At 37.3% G+C, this 17,853-nt stretch overlaps 2 protein-coding genes across 8 annotated transcripts in view; one reads left to right on the top strand and one right to left on the bottom strand.

The window, feature by feature from the left end:
* The window catches only part of LOC110453312 (protein phosphatase Slingshot homolog 1-like), a 58,555-nt gene extending 54,341 nt beyond the window's left edge, over positions 1 to 4,214 (top strand). For all 7 annotated transcript variants that reach the window (XM_021502206.1, XM_021502205.1, XM_021502209.1 and 4 more), the window contains 2 exons: positions 255 to 613; positions 1,614 to 4,214. In XM_021502206.1, coding sequence (XP_021357881.1) covers positions 255 to 613; positions 1,614 to 3,007 — 1,753 coding nt within the window. In that variant the 3' untranslated portion in view covers positions 3,008 to 4,214. The remainder of the gene's footprint in view (positions 1 to 254; positions 614 to 1,613) is intronic.
* Positions 4,215 to 12,208: 7,994 nt separating this feature from the next.
* On the bottom strand, positions 12,209 to 17,266 carry LOC110453321 (carbohydrate deacetylase-like). Its single transcript, XM_021502223.1, has 5 exons — positions 17,030 to 17,266; positions 14,525 to 14,655; positions 13,969 to 14,068; positions 13,423 to 13,600; positions 12,209 to 12,592 (listed from the first exon to the last, which is right to left on the bottom strand). The coding sequence occupies exons 1-5, from the start codon at positions 17,199 to 17,201 to the stop codon at positions 12,241 to 12,243; spliced, it is 933 nt and encodes a 310-aa protein (XP_021357898.1). The 5' UTR covers positions 17,202 to 17,266; the 3' UTR covers positions 12,209 to 12,240.
* Between the last annotated feature and the right edge of the window lie 587 nt (positions 17,267 to 17,853).

Below are 17,853 nucleotides of genomic sequence, written 5' to 3'. Positions count from 1 at the left end.
ACTTAACTCGTTCATCCCTGAATTTTAACATTAGACTGTCCCATTCACTGTTTGGAAGAGTGTAAATGTGACTTCAGGGGTCCATGGAATGCTTAAGTGCCCTGAGCGCTAAATACAACGAATACAGTCTCTGTAAATAATGTACAAACTAAACACTACTTTTTAAAATAAACATGACATAACATTGTGCCAATTCAAAATAAATTCTGCGATTTATAGATCATACACACGTTTGGGAATGTTTGTTATTGCAGACAAAGCGACAGTTCTCCTGAAAGTCCCCACCAACCTCTACAGCGGTCATCCAGTTTGAAGGAGGAGCGGGTAACACCTAAACGTAAACGATCAGAGCGACGGAAAACCTGTACTCCCATCGTGACTCCAAGCCCTTCCCCCACGGCAACTCCAGGGTCTACCCCACGATCTTCACATGATACAACTCCCTCTGGTGAGAACAGAGAATTTGTTTTCCCCTTAAAGAAGGAAGCAAAGAGCTCTGATGAAGGGCAGACAACTGAGACGGGCGAGAGCCAGGGGGAGGATGTAGCAGTGTACAAGTGGGGTACGGAGGAAGTCCCCGTGGAGAAGGGTATCGTCAAAAAACAAAAAATGGGTGAGTTAGTAAAACATTTCATAGAGATAGCTATATACCTTGGTAAATATAACAAATGAAAAAATATATAAAAATGAAATAGGAAGCAGAAAATGTTCCAACATACTATGGCCTTTATTTCATTCACCCCTACATTTTTAAACTGGACTTGCCCGGTCTTTGATTTGGTAGGGTACAAATGTGACTTTAAGGGTGAATGGGTTAAGGATCCCTATCCCATTGCCAAACCCTAAAGCTATGCAATGGAAACCACTCGTTTTTGGCATGTGAACAACTTTGACAAATTATTTCTGAAAAGAAAACAATAACTTTTAAGAAAAAGTAATAAAGATGAAATAAAAAACAATAAAAACAGCAGTAGTGTTTTGTGTGTAAAATTTTAATGGGTTTAGTCAAGGATTTAAATCCTGGACTTCAGAATGTTCAACTGAGTTAATTCATCAACAGAAGTGTCCTGGGCCAACTGTGCTACAAAACATACAAAACCAAATTAAGGGGAGGTTACTCTATGTACGAAAAATTGAAGAGCAGTGGGACAGGGATCCTTAAACTGTGATATTTACTCTCTTCTGGCATTGGTATAATTATAAAGTTTTCATAAAATTATAATGATGGCATTGGATACCGCTGAACCCTAGCTAATAATCTATTTGTCAAAATAAAACGAAGATTAAAAGAAAATTTTAATTTAACTATGGAACTTTTGTTGATATCAGCATTTAACTGCTTTTCATTTTTCATTTCAACAAATTTTGTCATAGATTGAACAAGGCTGTGTAAATTCTCTTTGTAAAAGCTTTTAAAAGGCAATCATAATTGATATAAATGTCAACTGCATAGTATTAACTCATTCACCCCTAAAAACACATTTGAACTCTTCAAATTCAAAGGTTGGAACAGTTCATTATGAAATTTCAGAGGTGAATGAATTCAAGTTAAATTGCTTGAAACATGCAAGGTCTTTGTTAAATCTACTCAGTTTCATGCTTGACTGTTGTAGATATTGAACAAAAGGCGAGGGATCGACAAACGTCAGAGAGTCGCACACCCGACTCGGACAAAGACGTAGAGGGAATAATTTTGTCCAACAAAGCTGATGATACCAAAGACATTTCTGGTGCTTTTAAGTGTAAACCCACTGTGCCTACATCCATAGACATTCCGAAGGTGACGGACACAGGAAATAGAGGACAAGTGCATTCTGGGAAGGATGATACTCAAAACTTTTTAAAAGCTAGTACATCACAGCTTTCGACCTCCCCAGTGTCTTCGAGAGATTCTGTAAGTCCCTCGTCTCCTCTAGTGAGGAAGAAGCACAAGACGAGTGTTGATCTTGATGACAGCGGGAGATTTGATTCTGAAACCTTGGAACTCATTCGTGAAATAGGCTCGGCTTTCCTCAACAGTCCGGCAAAGACAGAGAAAGAGAAAGAAATCAGTGAACAAGAGGCGCTAGAAGGGGGCAGCCTCGTGAAATTCTTGGTCAGAAATATCGAGAAAACGACAGGTGTGACCAAGAAATCACATTTGAAGGAGATAGTGATAATAGAAAAAGACACTGCAGCAGCTCAGCAGGAAAAGAAGAAAAGGTTGTGGCGTTACAGTAATCCAGCTGTTGAGCCATTGACCCCACCAGGTGACAGACCCCGAGTCACCCACTCACATAGTAGCCCTGCGTTAGATGTCCCTGCTAAACACAAGGATGGAACTGTGCCACCCGGGGGTGCCCTGACCCCATCTTCGCCCCTTAAAGTTGATCCCTCCCTATTTCGAATAACTGCTGATACCACCAATACTCAATCCACAACATCTGTGATAGAACCCAAAGAGACTCCGGAGAACAATGCTGAGGGGACGGTGAAGGAGAAAGTAAAAGACTTGGTGGGCAAGTTTGAGCTCCCAGAAACTGTTAACACCCCAGGGTTGAAGGAGGTCACACCTACCGAGGAAGAACTCACAATAGTGTTGAAGGAAATTGACAATAGTAAATCTACAAATACGAAATCCCCTGTCTCTACTGAGTCAGATAAAGTTGACAGGTTGTCCAGCACTTCAGAGAGCGATGCCACTACCCCGGAGGAAGAAGACCTTGAAGGGGAACAATCTATGTCGGAACAATCAATACAGCTGCGCCATCTACGGCAAAACCTACGCAAGGCAAACGACCGGCCTAAATCTGCTGAACATATGCGGAGGAGCAATAGTACCACACCAGAGGGAGCAACCCCTCAGAGGCCACGTCTCAGACACGCAAACACTCTGCCCAGCCCTGTTGAATTTGGGCCATCAACATTTTCGTGGGAGGGTAAGAAAGTGAGAAAATTACATGGCAAGTCCCATCCGTTGACAAAGCTGGAAACGAGGAGAGCAAGTCCGTTTTACAACACTATGTGATTTTATGTTATTTTATGTAAGTTATCCCACCAAGTGTCTGTTTGCCGTAGTGTAATTGTGTGTCCTTGACGTTTCAAAGCAAACAGGTGATTAATGAGATGTGTGTGTGACCTTGTGATAATGTGAAGGTCACAGACGGACGTGAGGGACTCGCTGCCTGCGCTGGGTGTGTAGTATAGGGCAGGGCTTGGTAATTAGACTCTGGTTAGTTCAACACTGCATATATATGTAATATGCGATATCGTACAGATACAACTTTCTGTAACCACAGGGCAACAGATATAATCGTGATTACTCTATATATATATATGCTTACTGCAGCTATCACGAATATTTTTTTGGTAATTTTACGTAAAATACCTAAAAGTCTATTTATAAGACAGAGTTGTCTGTAAGAAAAAACATGTATTTACAGTCAACCTGCTCAGGAGACCACCTCCATTAAGAGACCACCTGTGTTAAGAGACCACCTGTGTCAAGAGACCACCTTTTAGGACTTCTCAAGGATGGTCCCTATATACAAGTTTGACTGTATATCGTTTAGAAAATTGACAATAACCTGTGCACAAAATGACAGATTCACAATATACGGTCACCACTACTAAATTCCAAAGAGACAAATTGTCCAACATGAGTAATTCAAAGCTGTCCAAGGAACGTCCACTGTAGAATGAAAGTTTTAAGATTAAATGGTGAGTTTTGATATCTTAACCAGGGATAAACCTGACACATTGACCCTTCAAAACTCAAAACTGAAATTGACCCCTCCATGTTCCACCTTTTGTTTAATTCTACATAGAATGGCCACTCTTAATTTTGATAATGACTTAAAATTGCTGAAAATTGCCCACTGCTCTCAAATTCCAGGATTTCCCCTGCTTAACTGTTGAGTGGTATCTAAAAAAATCAACTTTATTTGATAAAGGTATTTTAATATATCAAACCTGGTGTCTTTTTCATTCATGGAAACACAATATATGGAAATATTCTATCAAAATGAAGGTATTACTTGTGATGAATGTTGATTATTAAGATACAGTGTTGAACTAATGCGATTTTAACAGGAGACCAAGTCGACTTCTTCCATTCCATAACAGGCTCTACTTCATCTCTCCTAGTAGAGCTTACATTGCTGTATTCCGTCTTTGCGTATTGCAGAGTTATCTTCTCTTGTGAGCAGGTATTGATTCTTACGTCATTGGTTTGTGTGAGAAAATTACGTCGTTTTCTCAAAAATTGATGACGTACGTTACTCTCACAAACAAATGACGTAACAATCAATAACTGCTCACAAGAGAAGATAACTCTGCAGTACGAAAAGACGGAATAGTTCTATCATGTACTCTTTGTTTACTACAAATATCATTACTATATCGCTACTAACATAACTTGATCGTCTCGGTATTTGTGTGTGCTGATGTTTGAATAATATTTAGAGCTTGGCTACTGAAGTATTTTCGGGACTGTTCACGCTAACTAATTTTCCATCAGTTTTTGTTTTAAAAAAATTGAAGTGCCGAATATACCCAAATTGGCTGCTAATGTAAGTGTTGTTCTGTTAAAATTCAGCGAGATTAATCAGAGAAATGTCGATGATTCACTATATATGTGACGATACTGACATGAAGAACAAATAGTGAGTTGTCGAATTGGTCAAGAATTGTAGTTGAAGTATTTTTGTGACCAATCTTGATCCCAGCCAGGTTTACTTGTTGAAAAAAGTAAGATTTGCAGAGAAAAAATGGCATAATTTCATCTTCGCTGTATTGGGGAAAACTGCAAGCTTTTTTGTATGTATTGTTTTAATAGTCTTAACTGATTTAACCACAGACCAGCTATTTATGAATATTTTAAAAGTTCAAAGCATTATTTAATTATACAACTTAGATATATACAAACATAAACACAATCTATGACTGTTCATTACTTTATTTACCAATATAGTTGTCACCAAATCGTATCATGAAATGAGGGTAAACACATTGTACAGTTGTAGACCTGACCATACCTTAAATTTCTTTCTGTAGGTCTGTTTTTTCGGCACAGACATAGCTACACAAGACAGTCACCATGTCATTAGTTTCTAAGCTTCCGTGTACATCAGTGTTGTTATAAAATCTCTGTGATAAGCCCATGCTCACTGATAAGCCCACCCCCTTGGTAATTGAAAAATACCAGAAATAAGCCCATCTCCTTGTTCAGCATATTTTTATTTGTGAAAGACCTACTCTCTGTAATATTACTCTCACTCCATCATTAACATATTTAAACAGTAAACAGCCCACCCAATGTAAGACATATATTACTACTAAACCAACACGCTCAGTAGCAAGCCCTGGTTCAACAAAGCCACATATGAAAATAGACATTTTCCATATATATATTGTATAGGGTTTAACTCATTCACTCCTGAAAACACATTTAAACTCTTCACATTCAAAGGTCAGAATAGTTCATTATGAAATTTCAGGGGTGAATGAGTTAATTTGAGAAAAATCTCATTGATCAGTGCTCTTTACAATTTAGCCCTTCTTGGCCTTTTACAGGTAAAGAATCGGAAATAACTTATTACAGATTTTCGCCTTATACAACCGACTTGCTTATTCTGGGTCATTGGCCCACCACAAGCTGACAGAACATATGTTCAGAAAAGACAAACTCATTTAATACAGCCTAGTAAACCTGTCTTGTATAGAAATTATTTGAAATAGCACAAAACTAAAAGATTATTTTGGCGGGCTTTCACAGTTATGATAGAATTCACATTGGTGGACATACAGAATTAAAAACCACAGCTCTAACTGAACTACCTGAAACTTTTCATATGTGGATTTTTGATAGAATATTTTCGTTGAAATGTCTAACCAGGTCTCTCGTTTACTACATTTGTTTATTTGCAATTTCAGACATAACTCACTGAACACGAATGGTTGTCAATAAGACGCCATCGACCAAACAGGAGTAAATATTCGTTTCACTCTGCTTTGGATTTTTACTTCAGTATGATGGTGTAGCTTCAGAACTTCTAATAATAATAATAATAATATTAATAATAATAAATAATGATAATAATAATAATATTCAACATTTGATATAGCGCCCTATCTAGCTAACATACGCCACTCTAAAGCACTCTTAATCAATACATTTTTGAGGAATTTGCAGGAGCTGCCTTATCAGTCGATAACTATACTAGTCCTGGCTGATATCTCTCTATTTGTGTATGCCTCCTGCGTGTGGCATGTGACCAAAAAACAACCTGTGTTTTTACAATATCTTAAATAGATAGATAAAATGGCAGTCTTTTGAAATTTATTTGAATACACATTATATGAATAATTGTCATGGAAATTCACATACATTGAAAATGTTCTGGTATTGTTATTAGATGTCATTGCACATGAAAATTGTTTGTTATACATTAATTGTAAATTTTGTTAGCATGATGTGACAAAAGCCCCTTAACTTATGACATATGACAACATTAGCTGAATTGGAGAAATGCGAATTTTTGTTTGCAACTTGAACAATGTTGATTTTTGTGTGTTGATTTTGATATTTTCTTGATTTAATTGTTTGTATGTTTTCTGGAGATCACTAAGTGAATTTTGTGTTTGACTATCACATCTGTTATCTTTGATAAGATTCATCAATTTGGAAATATGTAAATATAAAAGTTTTACTTTATACACAAACAATGTACAGATTAAACATGTCGCAACCTTTCAAGACCATGGTAGACAGGAGAGAGTGTTAGATCTACACCCTACCAGTAACCTAGCTATTCAATACAGTGTGTATACGCTCTCTATCAATATGCCAAACCTCCCCGGTCGAGTGACATATGAAATTTACATGTTTCGTCATATCATTGTACAGATATAAACGATATAAATCGCTTACGCAGTCATAGCTTGACAAAGGGACCAGTCAGTTACGACACGTTAAATACGTACATTGTTTGTGTCAAACGTAAAACAATTGATAGCATTTCTGTTGCCGCACATTTAATAGTAAGGCTTTGTCAGTCACACATTTTATGAATATGCATAGTTTCACAAAAAAATCTAAGCAATAATTAAAATTCATGATGAAAAATACTACATGTACAGTAGTTTCTTTAGGTTTCATTTTTAAGAAATATTCATGATTCTTTTTCAAATTCGTGAATTACGTTTTCAGAGAATTAAAATATAACCAAGTCATTTACATTCTTTATAGTACTGTGAACATTTTTTTACCTGCTGTTATTTTTATTTTTCCATAGTTCACTTTAAAATTTGCATATCTACATTACAATTCTGATTGTGAAGAGATTCTGATTGCGAAGAAAATAGTTCTGTTGTTGCAGCATTTTAACGGACCGGAAATTCTGATTCTCAGTTAGGGTTGCTTTTGTGTGAAATTATACTGTTGGATCTTGAATTCTTCCATAAATAATGCTATCAGTTCAAATTATCATATTTTTCAGCAATTTTCATACCTTAACAATGCTTAATTTTTTTCTAGAGGTGAAATTATGAACTAGTATTTTGTAGAAGTGAAAATCTGAACTAATATCTTGGTTAAGGGAAAAAAATATTGCACAAGTAATTTTTCTTTGTGTACCAGTAAATATTAATTCTTTAAAAAAATTCATTGGGAGCCTGTTGGTTTATGCGGAACAATCGGTTTGACCGTTTATAAATGTAACAATTTCCAGTATAACTACTGGCCGACCTGCAAATGTTTATGCAGGCCTTGCAAGGCTTTGTCAAGGCTCGCCTGAAAGCAGCATCAGATTACTAGGCCGACCTTATTTGATAAACGAACAACTGTGGTCCGACCGGTTTGGCCACTTAAACGAAAACAGCCTTGGTGTGTTGCACACATTGTATGAAAGTGGATCATTTGTTAAGGCACTCAACTTCATACAGTTGGTCCGGATTTGATGTCTGTCAAAAATAGATATTTTCATAGTTGTACGGGGTTAGAACACTAATCTAGCTAAACCTAGCATAGAAACGTAATACATTATTGTAGCAGTAACCACCCCTCCAAATTAGGATATTCCCCTCCCTCCCATCAAACAGTAGACTAGCTTCACTAACAAAAGACCTGTGTCCAAAGCTGCCCGTACTTGAATTTGATAGATTCAGAATGTTTGATATTGAAAACAAAAACCTTTGAGGAAGGGTTCTTTGAGCCCCTGCTGCAGAAAACGTTTAATATTTACCTGTACTCACCCCTCTACCCAATCCCAATTACTTCCTCTTCAGCTTCTGTGTTCAAAAAGACAAGAAATAGTTCAAAACTAAAAGGACTATAAGGCTTGGTGAAACATTAAGCATGTTACTCGGACACAATTGTCAACTTACTGTATTTGTTATAATAAGCACCCAGTGTACATGAGAAATTGGCTAATGAAGGGGCTCTCGTTTAACTCATTCATGCCTGAAATTTCATAATGAACTATTCTAACCTTTGAATTGGAGGAGTTCAAGTGAGTCTTCAGGGACAAATATGGCAGTTCCTGTAAAGGTGATGTATGTCAGACACGTTTCTGGGGAATTATTTTTTTGAAGTTTGGTGTTCTGTTTTTCTTCTAAGACACTGGAAAATTGTCTTGTCAGATTGTGAGACTGTAGTGTCAAATATAATGGTATTCCCGGTAATGGAAATATTGTGTTTACACGAGAGGGCCAGAATGGAGGTCATTTTGAAAATGTTTTTTAATCTTAATAAGTTATGGAAAAGAGGGAGCGACACTTAAAAGGGGAAGGGCACTAATTATGGCGAATACTGTATGATAGAAATGACAGAATAAGCGATCTTAAGATCTGTTTATTGTTTTAGTAGGAACAATGCATTAGAGTTCACAAAAATGTACCACTAATATCTAAAGTAGAGGTGAAACCTTTGTTTTTTTCTCTCTGGTAGTCTGCCTACCACTTCAGATATTCTCTCTTTCCAGCCCCCCATGTATGTCGAAGTAAGAACCTAAAACTAGGACATTCAAAGGTGACATCAGAGGATGCGTTTTTGTACAAAATTGATTGTTTTGTATTTGTTTTATTAGTTGACGTTTTAATGGCATTTTGTTATTGTTCTGTGTTAAGACTTCAGTATACTTAGGCTTCATCAAATAAAATGGAGACAGTTCTCCGCTGGCACAATATTATTGATAAATTCACAAATGTCATGTTTCAGCAAAGCTTTTGTGATACTGTTGTGTGAAAAGGTCAAAGTTCAGCACATCCAAGGTAACCATGGAAACGAAACGTTGATTTGAAGGTTAAGGTTACTATGATGTATTAATAGTAACCAAGGTAACTAAAATCAAAGTGAAGAGTTCCCAGGGTTGCCACGGTAACTGGACTTAATTGCTTTGTCATTTGAGGTGCCGTCTGCTGGACAGACCCTTGTTTCTATGATTGTAATCAGGGGAGAAATCATTGTTTTTATCAGCTTGTCATGTTGTACTGTAGGGAGAATTCATTTTAGTACAAGTCCCTCTCTGGTTCCCAGTTTAGTAGAAGACAGAGCGGAAGTCTGGCAGTCAGGGTGACAATACGATCACACACACACTGACACCATACTTGTTATTGTTGTAAGGTTGATCTTTAATGCCTTCTCATGATTTTATTTAATGTTACATAATATCAACAAAATTATGTATATTTTTGCATATTATATTAGCTGTCATCAGGTGCTTCAATTGTGCAATTAGTGGAATATTTGTATTTATAACTTGTGGCAGTTTTGTAAAAGTAAAATTTACATTTAATTAATAAAAAATGTAATAACAAATAAATACTCTTAGTTGTGTCTTGTTTTCTTACTGAAGGTCAAGGTTACTATGATGTATTACAGTATTTATGATATCATAACCCTTCTCAAATTTGATATGTAGGTTCCTTTTGTTCGTAGTTGTGCATGTTAACTTTTGAGACTGATCAGATAAACAAAATGGCCGACAGACCATCTTGAATTTTGACAGTGAAGGTTTGTTTTTGCTATTTCTCTAGAAATACTGGAAGGATCTTTCTCAAATTGCAATGATCAGTTATATTAGGCTAATATCTGTCCTTTAAAGATTACAGAGGAGCGACACCAGACTTCAAGACCAGTCAATTTTACCGTTACGCGACCGCGAGAATCTTTTGATGTTTATCAAAGGATCAAACTAGTCTTCTTGTCTCATACACAAGGTGGTGAACACTGAGCCTTCAATGTTGCTATGACATATTCCAGGGGTGCAGAGAGCAAAAGTGAGCGTAACTCTTGGATATCGAGGATGTACTATTGTTTGAACAACTATGTCGAAAAACCAATAAACAACGCAACAAAGAACAATCTAAGCGTGGTATGTATGACCAGGTGGCTGCAAAACACCGAAATGACGTCACGTCGCAGTCTGTTTTCAATCTAAAAGATACTAGCATAGGCGAACAAAGCTAGTGATTCATACAGTCAGAGGTCAAAACTCTCTCACGTTACGTCATTTTCCAAGCAGAGTTTGTGTTAATTTACTTTTCAAAAATTAATTTTTCATGGCTTCGTTTTAAGTCAAACAATGATGAAATCTGGCATACAACTAGAGAATCATCTAGCACTTCTACTGGACACCCTAGAACAGGTGCTTGTCTCTCTTATCACAGGTCTTTTATCCATCACGTTCCTGCTTGGCAAAAACGCATGTGCCTTGACAAAAATTGGTCGCGAACTCTAGATGAGAATGACCAGACATGAGGGTTTTAGAACAACTTGAATCAGATATTTCGTCAATTTGAATCATGATTACGAAGTAATAAGACATGCAGTTCTCCAAAGTAGGTCGCTTTCTTGACACATTTGAAATCTGCCAGTTCATAGGTTAGATTAGTTCATTATGAAATTTCAGGGGTGAATGAGTTAATTTATTGTATGCATAAAGTCAAGTCAACTAAGTCGAGTTACCATGAGATATAACCTCCATGCCTGGTTATTATGTTTCACCTTCGAATGAGCGGAGATATAAAGTACTGGTTCTTTTTCTGTAACCGTCTCGTCCAGACTTGAATCTTTAAAACCGTTTAAGATATCTTGACGAAACTTGAAGTATACTTCATCACCAACAGAATGTGTGCAAATATCGCTGTAACAAATTATCGGGTGCCTTCGTGTGTGCAGTGCACTGATGTCAAATCACTGTGACTTGAGCTTGTGTCAATGGCAAAATCGATGCAAAATTACTAGTGAAATCTTGTCCGTGTCTAACTTTTAAACTGACAATATATCGAGACGAACCCTGAAGAAGGTAAGTAGTGCACTGTAAGTTGATCAACGTGACCTTTATACTAGACCAAAGGTCAAATACATGTAAAATTTTCAACGAAATTATGTTTGAGCTATTGATTTTGAACTGTAGTGAAAACATATTGATTATGGCAAATATTGAGAAATATGTTTCCGTTCACGATAAGAAATCGTTATTTTTTGTACTTCACACATTCTGTGGGTGATGTAGGTTTACTTTATATTTCGTCAATATGTTATCACTCGCAAGCCAACAAACCCATCACGAAATATAAAGTAAACCTACATCACCCGCAGAATGTGTGAAGTACAAAAAATAACGATTATGGCAAATAATGAGAGAAATATGTTTCCGTTCACGATAAGAAATTTTTAGTAACAACGAGCGCGTTTGCTTCAATTACCTAAATTAGGGCGCGTCCCAGTGTTATACCACATCGCTGGAAAAGCCACCCTCGATATTCCAGGGGTTACACTCACTTTCGCTCTCTGCAAAGAGCCAAAGTGAGCATAACCCCTGGAGTATCGAGGATATGAAAAAAGCTAGCTCGCCAGCAAGACTGCAGTTTTCCTTCATATTTTTTGCCTGTTACTATGAATAGACAAGTGACGTAATAAATATCATCACACTATGCAGTACGGTTCTGCAGCAGAAGTCGTTGAAAATGTTAATACTTTAGACCCTTATGGGCAGAAAGTCAGACAAATTAATTTATCATAAAACAAATCCGAAAACGTTTTGATATCAGGCCCAGCAAGCTATAGCCTGCATATCAGGAAAGAAAATTGCTGAAGTTTAAACATTTTAACACACAAGGAAGCTACATGCCAGATGTTATAAAATATGTAAATAGTTGATGGCGAAGAGATGATATAACACAGCACCTTCTCAGCAGCCAATCATTATCGTCTTGGGCAGGTGAGCAAAAACACACAAAAAGAAACGTTTCCGGTTATTATTTTATTCTATTAACACAGTTCTGGAAGTTAGTCAGTTTGATGTTCATACACTTGTAAATGTCTAATATGGCTTTGTCAGACAGGATGTCCATTTCATGCTGCCGATCAAGTGATTGAGAAAATTCATCCGGGCCTTCTCCACAGCCACCTTCACCGGAAGTCACGTGACCGGGATGCACCATCCATTCACACGATAATACTTTTTCCTGAGAACAGGCCGCAATGAGCTTCTGTTTGTCCGAGTCTGATGACCCTGTGACGTCAAACACTTCAGAAAGATGAGACGTCACTCTGTCGACTGTCATATTGGAACCCATGGTTCGCAAGCCAACAAACCCATCACAGGTCCTAGAAGTAAAACCAGAAACCGAGATAAAAGAATGTATTTCATATTAAAAGAATGGAACAATATATCCTCATTTTAGTAACATTAAGTGTACATGTTAACCAGAATAATTAGTGTTTGTGAATTCCGTTTAAACTTCCGTAAAATAACGTATCGTTGTAATTTGATGTTTACAACGTGAAATATGTATCGCAAAAGGAAAGTTATTTAAGCGTTTAGAAAAGGTAAGTATTCGGTATTAGCTAAAGGAAACGTCAACACCGCTCACATGGGTGGCAGTATTAGACAAAGGAAATGTTAACCCTGTGTACAGGACACACATATATGACAACGTTAGATACAGAAAATGACATGGATGCATGCTTCAGGAAATTAAATTTTACGTTAGATACAGTAAACGTCAACATTAACTACTGGAAATGTCAATATAAGTTACAGGAAACGTCAACATTAGACACGAATGTCATCATTACGTACAGGAATTGTCAACATTAGCTTCATGGAAACGTCAACAGAAGGCACAGGAAACGTCAACATTAGCTACAGGAAACGTCAACAGAAGGCACAGGAAACGTCAACATTAGCTACAGGAAACGTCAACAGAAGGCACAGGAAACGTCAACATAAGCCACAGGAAACGTCAACATTAGCTACAGGAAACATCAACTTTACGCACAGGAAACGTCAACATTGGGCATAGGAAACGTCAAAATTAGACACAGGAAACGTCAACATAAGCTACAGAAAATGTCAAAAGTATGTACAAAAAGTGACAGAGAAAGCGCTGACAGTTTTTCTAGTACGCCATTGTATAGAGCCAACATTGACGTACCACAGTTTGTGAGAGGTAAACACCTTACTGGCAGCCTCGGTCTGATGTACCAGCTCCGTCATGAACTCAGCCTTTTGGGGCGTGGCCCAGACCTCTGAGGCCACACCCCTTTCATTTGGTAGGCGGGTGACCTTCACACCATTTTCACTGAGAACTGCAGCAAACGTTTCCACTATACCTGTTTGTAATCAGTAAGAAAAAGTCAGTATAGCCAGAGGTAGGTTCTAGAGGAGTTCCCGCGGGAAACCGGAAGTACAAGAAGAACATGCAGTAACGGTTGCTAAAGAGGGTCAGTCGTCAGTGGGATTGCGAGTTGAGAGGACGGACCAAGATTTCACAACACGTGATATTGCGCGTAAAACATTAGACATAATTGGTGGACAAACATTGTATTTGTCTGATTGGTGTTTCCGACTTAACTTGCAATGAAGTATTAAAATGACAGACTTAAAAAGACATTCGTCTTTCGTCAGACCAGTATATTTTTAGGGGTTAAAAAGCGATATATAATATATTCAATGCTGAATGTTATCTGTAAAAGGTTACCCGGTATCACGTGTATATGTTGGTGACCGTCTGCATGGTAGGGCGTCTCTCCCATCAGATCCCGGAACTTATCTATCTGGGCCTGAATCTCACGTCGAACCTGTCAAATATCACTTCAGGTAGAGTATCAACAAATTACATTCATTTGATTTTAAAAAAGTGGCCCGGAAGCTGGTCGGCCTATAAAAGTGTATAGAGGCTAATCATGTTACGGACCGGCTCTTTTTATTTTTATTTTTTTTCTCATTCTTTTTTTTTCATGGCAAAACTTAGTGCCCGTGGTTCATTTTTTTATCCTAAACAATTTGTAGTTGACGTTTTATGTTTTCGTCATAACTATAAGGTCTATGACTACGATGTCCGCTGATGGTGGAGCAATTGAAGTACAACCACATGAAAATGTCACAACTTGAACACAGCAATGGCTGGACAAATATTCTGACAACGGTCTTATCTGAAGTTTCTACGCAGACGCTGCTGAAAAATAATAAACTTTTGCAATTGGGGCGGCGGATCTGTGACAATTACCCGAACGCGAAAATTACTGGCAATGTACCTCTATGATGTCGAGTTTCCCTTCCTTGACCGCCTCCCGGAAACCAAACTTGCCGAGGAGACATCCGTTTCGGGTCAGAGTTCTGTACCCCTGTCCAATGGTGTGGCCCTCGGTCAGGTTCACGTGCAAGCCTAGGTACAGACACAGATAATAAATAACATGAAATCTAAGGAAAGAAAACAAATGACAGAACCATCGCTATACGATGATCTGTATACTACAGCACAATACGACAAGGAATCCCTCTGATGCCAAAAAACTCTTTAAACATACTGATATACAATGTGATGTTGAGTTACAGCGAAATGATGCGGGATGTATATCACTATCCCTCCTCTATATAACGGCGTGTCCGGTTGGATCATATTTATCACTTGGAAATAAACCCTTGTGTTAAGCTAACGAGCTCGAGTTTCCCCGGTCATATTCCCCTTATTTGGAGCCATGCTGGAAAGTTCCGAATGACAGCAGCAGACGACAACTATTGCGCAGAAGTCTGGCCATCTTCGCTGTTAGTTGTTATTCTATTTCGGTATAAGCATTATTTATTGTCTTTGCGAAAGGGAATCGTGATTCTTTGTTTTACCTCGATTAATATTGCCCGAATGAAACATGATTAATCAAGGTAATCCAAAAAGTCGTGTTTCTCTACCACGAGGGCAATACATGTATAGTATTACGTTTGTCTGATTAATCAAGCATTTCACGTGTTGGTCAGTTATGGACTAAGTCAGCAGCCATGGCCATCTAAGGTCAAACGTTTATGCGCGTTTGTGAGAACAGCATATCTTGTAAAACATTTTGTAACATAGACTTGACCTTGAACTCCGTTAATGTTTAGGTACTACAGCTAGGATCGTGTTACGTCACGTGTTGATATGCATCTATGAACATTATGTAAGCTTGACCTTCGTCCATGACCTATGACCTTGACCGATGGGACCTTGGTTTAAGTTACCGTGCCGCAATCGGTCGGAAAAACTGTGGTTAAAATTGCAGTCATAAAATTCCAAAGATTCCTTTAGATTAAAGCAGAAACACATGAAAAATTACATTTGTGTTACGCAAAAATTTAACGTTCTTAAATGAAAAAGCACTTAATTATAAGAATTTGTATCTCAAAGTAATTACAAGTCCTCACATCACTGTTCTGAGTGTTCTCATAACTCAAGTTAATAACTCTCACGTTTTAAATGAATTGGTATTCTCACAGTTAATACTTCTGTGTTTATTGGTTAATTATGAGTTCTCACATTTCAAATTAATTATCAATCTCAGGGTTAATAGGTCTGACGTTTCAAGCGAATCATTATTATTATCACATTTAAGTATTCATAAGTATCAAGCCAATTATTCTTCTCATATCTAATAATTCTGACCTTTCAAATTACTTATGAGTTCTCACAAACGTTAAGAATTATCTCGCTTCAAGTTAAATATCAGTTTTCACATATCAAGTTATCAAATTATTTCCATATTGTAAGTAATCGTTTAAAATAGTCAAACGAGAACAGTTTGTAAATGCACGCGACATGATATGTTACGAAACAGTTGTATCACTGGGGTTCGTTACAAAAAAAATCTAAACTACACAAATGCTTTACTGATACGTGTAACACCTCACATAAACGTATCAATATAGCATATGCGTATTTCAGACATTTGTAACGAACCCCTGTGGCGGTATAAACTAGAACTGTAAGCCAAAGGCTAACTAATACCCTCGCTCCTAAACAAACCAGAACTGTACGCTAAAGGCTTACTTATGCAAATCAATATAGTCTCCCACCAGTAATGAGTTATGGTAATCACTATTTTGTTAAAAATAAAAAATAAAAAAACAAAAAAATAAACAAGTATTTCGCACAAAGGGGCATGACTCCATCAAAAAGGGTTGAAATCCCAAATTAAAATGCCGGTGCACAACTACATAAGATACTGATCATTCATGTAAAGTTTCAATGAAATCCACCTGTTAATTAAGGAGAAGTTTTCCGGACAATTTACTACGGACNTGATTCCAGTATACCCCCCTCCCCCCTAACTTCGTTGCGGGGGTATAATAAACTGAAATATGGTGGAAATTGCGTTTTTCTTGTCTTAATCCAGTGTAATTAAATCGGGAAGCAATGCACCAAGACAGTTAACAGGTCGATCACAGACTTAATTAATAGTTAAACTATAATTCAATGTCTTTACCAAGTTCGTTTCACACAGAACATAATATGTTTGTAAGAATATGCCGACAAACACACATAACATGTTATAAATTTGAATGAAACAGATTACATAAATAAAATTGTATATAGATCTATGTATCTATTTCAGGTACGTAATACATAATTCATTTTCATAAAATTGACATCGATCTTTTTGTGTGATATACATTGTATATAATTATTGTCTCATTCTCTTTTCAAATGTATCATTAATACGATTCGTTTTGTCGAACAGCAGTATAAAGTTACTACTATCGATGAGTGTATTCATCAGTTCAAAGGTCACCTGTAGCAATATTGTACTGTTTAGCCAGTTTGGCTGCATTCTCTGCCCGGACACCATTGACCAATAGGGACACACTGCTGATATGACCCTTCCGGTAACACTCCACGATTCCAGCATCTCTCTCGTCGCTGTATCCGAAGTCGTCAGCGTTCACAACCAACAACCTCTTCATCCTAGTCGCGACGTCACATCCTCTGACTTTAGTGATCCCAACAATTTAGAGTTAGCTCCCTTTGAATGTTCAGTGTTGCAGCAAGCAGATGGCACGCGAGGACAACCGGATGTAACCACCTCTAAAGTCAGGGGGGAAGTCAGTCAAGCGTGACTCTGCGTTAGTTTTTATTGGTAGGGAAATCGAAGAACAATAGAGGTACCCTATGTAATCGGTTACGCACGTTGGAGAACAAAGTATACTATAGAAGACAAAGGCAAGCCGAATGCGATTATAGCCAGTTTCACATTATCCCATATTACATTTGAGTTCATTTTTCTGAGAATTTATAATACAATACGGGTATACCCCCAGAATTTAACCTTTATAAAACCAGCTTTAATATAACGAAACAGTGAAGAAGATTTTTGTTTATAAATTCTTCCTGTTTTCTGTTTCGTATATAATTTTCAAACCACACAAATAACTGTGGACTAATGATTGCTATCCAAGTCCGTGTACTAACTCTCCTTCTTTTCAGAAAACGACTATATGTAAATGAGTTTACTTGATTTGCGTATGAGATACTGTGCATAATAAGTTATCCCGGAACCGACCAATATACATATATATGATATATTATATATTCGGGTAGATTTATATTAGAGTCTTA

The sequence above is a fragment of the Mizuhopecten yessoensis genome, unplaced genomic scaffold (assembly GCF_002113885.1).
Source record: "Mizuhopecten yessoensis strain PY_sf001 unplaced genomic scaffold, ASM211388v2 scaffold7269, whole genome shotgun sequence".
NCBI classification, from domain to species: domain Eukaryota; kingdom Metazoa; phylum Mollusca; class Bivalvia; order Pectinida; family Pectinidae; genus Mizuhopecten; species Mizuhopecten yessoensis.
The sequence above is the reverse complement of the archived record's forward strand: the minus strand, read 5'-3'. Positions and strand labels throughout refer to the sequence as shown.

Coding starts and splice junctions, on each gene's coding strand:
- LOC110453321 (XM_021502223.1), bottom strand. CDS start 17,201: ATGAAGAGGTTGTTGGTTGTGAACGCTGACGACTTCGGATACAGCGAC. Junction 14,656..17,029: donor ACAGTACAATATTGCTACAG/GTGACCTTTGAA, acceptor GTCTGTACCTAG/GCTTGCACGTGAACCTGACC. Junction 12,593..13,422: donor TTTACCTCTCACAAACTGTG/GTACGTCAATGT, acceptor TTTTACTTCTAG/GACCTGTGATGGGTTTGTTG.